This window comes from Oncorhynchus mykiss, chromosome 8, assembly GCF_057628025.1.
Source record: "Oncorhynchus mykiss isolate SJ-2025 chromosome 8, ASM5762802v1, whole genome shotgun sequence".
In the NCBI taxonomy this organism is placed as follows: Eukaryota; Metazoa; Chordata; class Actinopteri; order Salmoniformes; family Salmonidae; genus Oncorhynchus; species Oncorhynchus mykiss.
Window position 1 is genome coordinate 31,748,342 of NC_143029.1, and position 8,159 is coordinate 31,756,500.

The following is an 8,159-nucleotide window of genomic DNA, read 5'->3' on the forward strand; positions in this document are numbered from 1 at the left end:
TGGCAATATCAGTGGGTTTGGTGATGAGTGAGCCATCTGATTCAATGAATGATGGGGCTGAGTTTGCCTTTTTGCCCTACATTTAATTTAAGGTGCTCCAAAGCTTTTTACTATAATTCTTTATATCAGATATCTTTGCTAATCTGTATATAATTTATCTTTGTCTGAGTTGTAGCCTACACTGTAATAACTACCAATATGTAACAGGTTCCTGTAAATAACCCTTTACACTTTTGCCCAAATAAGACACAAAACAACCTTTCATGTTCTTACAACTTTATTGTAGAAAATATCTGATGACCCACTTTCTTAAGTAACACACCTTTGATGCACAACCAACAGCAATAGGCTAACAATAATGCACATTCCTAGGATGCTCTATCTATTCTGTTTCTACACTATCACCCTGTTCTCCTAGACGCAGGGTGAACTTGGCAAGAACATACTGAATAGGCCTATAGCAGAAAGCTTGGAAATCATCATGCCAGTTGTGTATGCCATGTATTTGTAGGTGCACAGATAAATGACATTATTTTCAGGGAATTAATAAAAGCAGGCCTACCACCCCCTCATCTTTCCCTCACTAGGTCTGTGCTGTACTGTGTAGAGTCAAACCATAGGGTGGCTTTCATTTAATACACATTGTACTGTACAGCTTACACACACTTCTGCTGATTTGGCATCTTGGAGAGACATGAACAACGAGGAAGGGGACATCGATGAACCTACTGTACAGGGGAGATGTTCGCCAAAAAAGATTCATTGCAATACAAAAAGTAGAGGTATAAATCATCTAGAAACACAACTGAACATTCTAAATATCCATTCTTGTGAGTTAAGCCTACAACATGTACTATTTGACACTTGCTTTCTGTACATGCTGAATAACCTAATGGAGAAGCAGAGTAGAAAGTGTAGGGACAGGTTGGAAATACAGATATACTCAGCCTATCTAAGAATGGGGATAGTAACAAGGCATGAGGTGAGAGAGCCAATGCTGAAGAGGCCTGGCTGGAGGAGGAGGTGGTGGGGGATATGGGTAGACTCAAGGCTGGGCCTCAGTCTCTGCCTCTGCCTCAGTGCTGGGTTCATCGTAGATGTAGCTCCCAACACCTCCAGTGTTCACACCTGGAATGGAACAATGGACATCTGACTATGGTGATATCTATGAAATATCACAATACATGTAAAGCATAGCAATAGGGTGGTTGGTCTTTCAATTGGTTAAGAGGAAGAAAGTATTGAGTATAGCATACCTTTGGGCCCAAACAGGGTGGCATAACACGGTTTGTGGCAGTAGGGCTGCCCATCATGCTGAAACAGAATGGAATTAATATAATTTACTGTACCCAGACAGTTCCTGCCACATGCAATATAATTATATAATTACTAGAACTGCACTACATTACACTCCCACTGTAAATTGTACATTTTATAAGTATATTCTTAGTATATTCTCTGTACATTTTCAACTGTAAATTTGCATACTCTCTTATCATGTGTAACTGTTCTTTGTTTATTGTATTTATATTGTATGTACTGCATGTAGATTATGTGTTGTCTGTCTATCACTAGCAGCACCTTCTCACTAAGTCAAATTCCGAGTATGTGGAAAATGTCATTCAGATTCAGAGAGCACAGACAGGGCATCTCCTTAAATCTTTCTATTTTCTCTCCTTTCTCCACATCTCCCTCTTCCCTACCCCTTCTCCCTGTTTTCTGTCTCTCACCTCTGCATGGCTTCCAGGGGCCAGGGTCTTGCAGCATCTCTCACAGCGCAGACAGGGTCGATGCCAGTCCTTCCCCAGGGACGTTACCTTCTCAGCTGCACACACAAGCACACACGGAAGCGCACGCACACACAATATCAGGCATATCACCATGGAAACAACATTCCTCTAGTACTTACAGTTGCCAGCCACCATGTGCATTGTAGACACACACTCACATACACATATACATACACAGATATATGATACATACAGATACACAAATTCTTCAAAGTAGCCACCCTTTGCCTTGATGACAGCGTTGCTCACTCTTGGCCTTCTCTCAACCAGCTTCATGAGGAATGCTTTTCCAACAGTCTTGAAGGAGTTCCCACATATGCTGATCACTTGTTGGCTTATTTTCATAACAGGCTTCCTTAACATAACATGCTTACCAAAATACACTGTCTTGCTGCATCTTGGACATTTACTGGGCTCTCCAGAAAAAGTGGAGAAGCTTGCGGCTGTGTCAGAAAGAGATGGAGGAGAACAGGACTGTTACACAACCAGTGGTCAAAATACACTGAATACCCTCTCCATATGGGATAACGCATGACAGTAGCTCTATCCTTCTTTTTTGAGTTTGTCCTCTTTTTATTTTTTTTTCTGTCATGTTCCTTACCCTTCACTGGGCCTCTGGCGTGAGCTTTCTTCTCCTCGAGTTTGGCCCCTGTTTCCGTGGAAACGCTGGCAGGGGTATCGTTAACGGGAGCCTCATAGACATAAGAGCCAGCACCTCCTATGTTCACACCTACAGAGAGAGAGAGAGAGGCTTTATTACATACTGTGCGAGCACATTACCCAAAGCAGTTTCCTTTTATGAGACTCTGGAGAAGTATAAATTAGGCCTATCTTAAGGGCTCACTGTAATTAAACATTTTATTAGCACATAAGCACAAAACAAAATAATGGCTGACGATAAAGTTGATGTATTTCACCTTTTGGTCCAAAGAGGGCAGCATAGCATGGCTTGTGGCAGTAGGGTGTTCCATCATGCTGTGAACAGAAGGAAAGACAACAGCAAAAGTATCTGGGAACAAACACATTGGACTGTGTTGGGCTTCATTTTGGTACTAAACTCAAGTCAAAAAATACCCCTATAACATATTGATGTCCATTCCAGCATTGAGGGCTGCATGACTGACTTGAGTTTAAAATGGCTGACGTAGCTTTGGAGGGATCTTTGGATCTTTTAAACAAACATGCCACAAATAAGAGAGGAACCCAATGGATTTCAGATTGCACTGTACACTACACGTAAAACCATATCCTTTAGTAGCCTGTATGAACCTCAAGCCAATCCCATCTGTTCGTAACTGGCCTAGCCTCCTGTACAGTACTGTACATTGCCCATATTGATGAATAGGCTCGGGCAGAATGCTGATACTCGCCCCATGAGGCCCTAACCCTCTCTAACCCTCCCAGAGATCTATGGTAGCAGAGCCAAAAATGTCTGCACAGTTACTCCTCTCTATTGTACACAAAGCCCCTTGTGGTTGTCCCCTGACTGTCTCTGTGTGGGGTAAGCTACCGACTCCTCTTACTTCAGCATGGCCCCCTGGGTTCAGGGTCTTGTTGCAGCGCTCACATTTCAGACAGAACTTGTGCCAGTCTTTCCCCAGGGATGTCACCTTCTCCGCTGGGGGGAGGAGAGACAGAGAGAGGGGGGGTGCTACATTACTGTAGAGGAAAGGGACATGTTGTGGTTGCATTCACATATGTAGATGTCAACTGAGTATGAGATGCTACAGAGTGAGCTAGTTCGGTAGGGAAGGACATTTCTCTGGCGGTTGGATTGGATTGGATTGGTTAGTCATTCATTTCTTTATCAACCTAAACCCCACCCTGTCCATTGCCTTCTGAACGGAAGTCTGGTTATCTCTGTTGTACAGAGGAGTAGATTCTCTTTCATGTTGATGATCATGTTATATTGATTCCACCATTTTCTCCACATCTCCATTGTGCCTCCATCCCCCCCCCCCCCTCCTCTCTCAGACTTTCCCATAGCATGAGTCACCACTGTAATTCAAAAGCCTGTTTCATATCTCAAATCCCAGAGCCTCTGCCCCACTTCTGTCTGTTCCGCCTGGCCATCATTCTGCCAGACACACACACGCCCACACGCACACATTGGCACGCATGCACAGTCACAATCTGCCTGCAAATTAGACTACAGTAAGAGAGGAGACAATATGTTGCAAATGCTTCCTGTCCCATGTCTAATGCCTGTCCCTGGCTGCTGTGGGATTGCAAGGAGAGAGAGAGAGGACATAGAACAAGCTACTCAATGAGGCTTTTATCTCTAACCTCTGTTAGATATAGCCCAGAATACCGAGGCAGGCCACATGCCTCTGGCACACCCAGATATCCCATGCTTTTTAGACTGGCGACCTGTCACTAATGCAAGATACAGTTAAGTGGGAGGCAGTGACCACATAGTCACCTCGGCAGACAGACAATAGCCACTTTTCTTTGAGAGTCATGAGAGTCTGTCCCTGCAGGGTGTTCTCTCCCTCTCTCTCTCTCTGTCGGTCTCTCTCTTTCTCTCTTTTTCTCTTGTTCTCCCTCTCTACATTTGCATGCATGGATGGCATACAAGCATGCACACACACACACACACACACACACACACACATACACATACACACACACACACACACACACACAAAGACAGAGACAGAGACAGAGACATAGAGAGTAAATGAGAAAGAGATATAGACAGTGAGAAAGTGAGAAAGAAAGAGGGAAGGCTGTGGGGTTTGTTCAGTCTAAATAATTAAGGTTGATTAAGGGTATTATGTTTCCCCTTGTGTACAATATGTGACTATGTCTCATCCTGTATCTGTTGATGAGATCAATCCAGTGGCAGTGTGGGAGCAGGACTCTATGGCAGGATCCCAAATGACATCCTACACAAAAGGGTTCCTTGGATGTCCCCATAGGAGAACCCTTTCTGGTTCCGGGTAGAACCCTTTTCGGTTCCAGGTAGAGCCCTTCTGGGTTCTGCAAAAAACTCTGTGAAAAGGGTTCTACCTGAAACCCAAAAGGGTTCTACCTGGAACGAAAAAGGGTTCTCCAAAGGGTTATTCTATGGGGACAGCCGAATAACCCCTTTAGGTTCTAGATAGCACCTTTTTTTCAAGGAGTGTATTCCTTATTTAGTGCACCACATAGGCAACAGGGTATCATTGGAGGCACAGCCTATGACTCTGACAGTCAGGGAGGACGGAGGATTGTTATCAGCTTTCATGGACAGGAACAGCAAGTAAATGCCACATGAAGTCAGTACAGTTTCAGAGATGTGGCTGATGACGATTATGCAATGGCCCAGATTAGAGAGTTGAAATGAGAGAGGAGATCTTGCGGGGGCCGAATCAAAGACTCGGAGTTACGCAACGTACATCAAACATCATCTAAACTCCTGAGGCAAAAGGACTCAGAGAGAATCTGCAGTATTTCATAATGAGAGTGGGAGTAGAGAAGTAAACACTGCAGATTTAGCAGCACTCAATGGTAGCATCAAAGCAGACACTGACTTAAGAGATGAGGAGCCTAAGGGGGCAGCGTGTGATTATGTGAATAAATACAGAGTGGCATTGCCCTCTTTATTGGTGACACGCTACCAACGAACGGGTCAGAAGGACATTCCATAAGGGAAAGGATTAAGATAATGGACAGTAAGCAGATTTCAAGTACTATCTGGTATTCAGTCATTAATTTATTACCAGATAGAAAGCCCAAGACATGGCCCATTCTGAGCTAATTAGGTAAGAAGAAATAGATGCTTCAAGATGAAGGAAAAGTGTTGCGAGGAGGTTTCCAGAGGTTTTATTCTGATGCACTGCCGATGACTATCATAGACCCACACTTACTGTTTTAACTCGTGAAAAATATATATTTTTTTACTATGGTGTATAGGGGCCTAATTTTTACAGGGGAGTGGGAAATAAACAACAGAGACTAGATTGAATCATGTACAGTATGTTTCAACATTTAGTAGGCCAGGTCTGGTAGGCCATATGAGAGAACATGTTGAATCGGCTTGTCGTTTACAGTGTCTCGGGACTCACACGCACACTCTGCCATTGGTTTGGTTGGGCGGCTGGCTAGCGCGAGGCTCCACTCCATTTCCTTCTTTGGAAGCTGTCCATGCCAGTTAGTTCTGAAATCGGAATGCTTACTGTTCTCCAGAGCTACACTATATATATATACACAAAAGTATGTGGGCACCCCTTCAAATTAGTGGATTCGGTTATTTCAGTGGAAGCAGTGGAAACGGAGCAGTGGAAGCAGTGGAAACGGAGCAGTGGAAGCAGTGGAAACGGGTTCTCTGGAGTGATGAATCACACTTCACCATCTGGCAGTCTGAAGGATGAATCTGGGTTTGGCGGATGCCAGGAGAACACTACCTGCCCCAATGCATAGTGTCAACTGTAAAGCTTGGTGGAGGAGGAATAATGGTCCGGGGCTGTTTTTCATGGTTCGGGCCCCTTAGTTCCAGTGTACGGAAATCTTAATCCTACAGCATACAATGATATTCTAAACAATTATGTGCTTCCAACTTTGTGGCAACAGTTTGGGGAAGGCCCTTTCCTGTTTTAGCATGACAATGCCACCGCGCACAAAGCGAGATCCATACAGAATTTTTTTTTAGAGATCAGTGTGGAAGAACTTGACTGGCCTGCACAGAGCCCTGACCTCAACCCCATCGATCACCTTTGAGATGAATTGGAACACCGACGGCGAGCTATGCCTAATCGCCAAACATCAGTGCCCGACCTCACAAATGCTCTAGTGGCTGAATTTAAGCAAGTCCCCGCAGCAATGTTCCAACATCTAGTGGAAAGCCTTCCCAGAATGGGGGCTGTTATAGCAGCAAAGGGGGAACCAACTCCATATTAATGTCCATGATTTTGGAATGAGATTTTCGACAAGCAGGCATCCACATACTTAATCATGTAGTGTAGGCCAGAGCAAAGTCAATGCAACAAATTAATTATTTATATGGAAGGTAGGGCCCATCTTTCAACGCAGCAACATGCCTAATTAATTGGTTTAGCTCAATCTGATTATTGTGCCAAGCAGCTAGGCTGGCTATCTCAATTATTTTTAAACCATGAACACATTCCCTGAATAGGCCTACTGTAAATAGGCTATCGGTTAAGGAGAAATGTATTACTTTTAAATCCATCTAATAGCCATCAATGGGAAAGGCTGTTTATGTCATTAATCTGGGGACAGATGTTTTCACTTTAGGCTATATCCCTCCAAAACCCAACTGATCAATTGCAGGTTAGCGGTGTGCGCTGAAAGTAGACTTGGCCCTCACCCGTCTGCAGCGCGTTGTATTGGACTGATATTACGAATATTTTCACTGATCTGATCGATGTATAGACTAGCCAATACTCGTGGGACGTAGGTTTCCCATATGTCCTGATGAAGGAAGAAATGATCCCACCTCCTTGCATGGCTTAAGCAGATGTAGGCTATACCACACATCACTTCCGAAGTCATGTACAGTCAGGGACTCGGGCCTAATTGGTTGAGCCTATATAGGCTCGATAGGCTGACGCCGCTGACCCATCCCTAAAGTAAATAACCTACTGGTTCATTCTAATAAAATAGATCAAAGGCAGTACAATTTCCAATTAGGTCTTCCCCAATCTGTAGGGTGATATTGTCTAGGTTGACTGTATAATTATAATGTGACAGTGGGCTTATATTTTAGTAAACAATAGCTGTAACGGTGTCTACAATAGCCTAAGTAATTAGGCCTACATAGCTCACTCGGGGGGGCTTTCACACACTACAGACATGGGACGATAGGCTATATGATCATATGAAAAATGCACTTACCAAAATAAACCGTCTTGTCGCATTTAGGACATTTCGATGCCATGTTCCATATATTCTGGACTAATGCCTGGAGACGAGAGAATTTGATATCCTTTTTCTTTTTTAAATTAGCAATTTGAATCGACGATTTCCCCCCTAGATTGTATTGATGGGCAAGTGGAAATAGCAGGCTGCATCCCCATACATTATTCTGCTAAATTTACATAGCCCCTCCTCTATGATGACGTATGAGCTGCTGATTCTGGCCTCATCCCAATACTGTTAAAATGGCTCCTTTGGCTACTGCACAGCAGACTAGAACCTAATCCATGAGGACAGAGATTTAACATAAACGTTATACATATTTAAACCAAAATATACCCAATAGCAGCAGTATAACTGCGGTTGTTTCTTATTTGGGAGCCAACTTGAATTGTGGCATCACAGCAGGCTATTGTGAATCATTTTCATGAGTCGATGTCATCACTTCTATATCAGGTGTCCCTGTATGTCAACTCGATTAATCGCATTGCAACCTAACAGGGACAGTTCCTC

The 8,159-nt window shown here is 43.7% G+C and overlaps 1 protein-coding gene across 1 annotated transcript; it reads right to left on the bottom strand.

Moving 5' to 3' along the window:
- Positions 1-259: 259 nt before the first annotated feature.
- On the bottom strand, positions 260-7,729 carry crip2l (cysteine-rich protein 2-like). Its single transcript, XM_021612304.3, has 8 exons — positions 7,626-7,729; positions 3,314-3,408; positions 2,708-2,765; positions 2,392-2,520; positions 2,165-2,233; positions 1,731-1,825; positions 1,257-1,314; positions 260-1,128 (listed from the first exon to the last, which is right to left on the bottom strand). The coding sequence occupies exons 1-8, from the start codon at positions 7,666-7,668 to the stop codon at positions 1,046-1,048; spliced, it is 630 nt and encodes a 209-aa protein (XP_021467979.3). The 5' UTR covers positions 7,669-7,729; the 3' UTR covers positions 260-1,045.
- Positions 7,730-8,159: the final 430 nt, after the last annotated feature.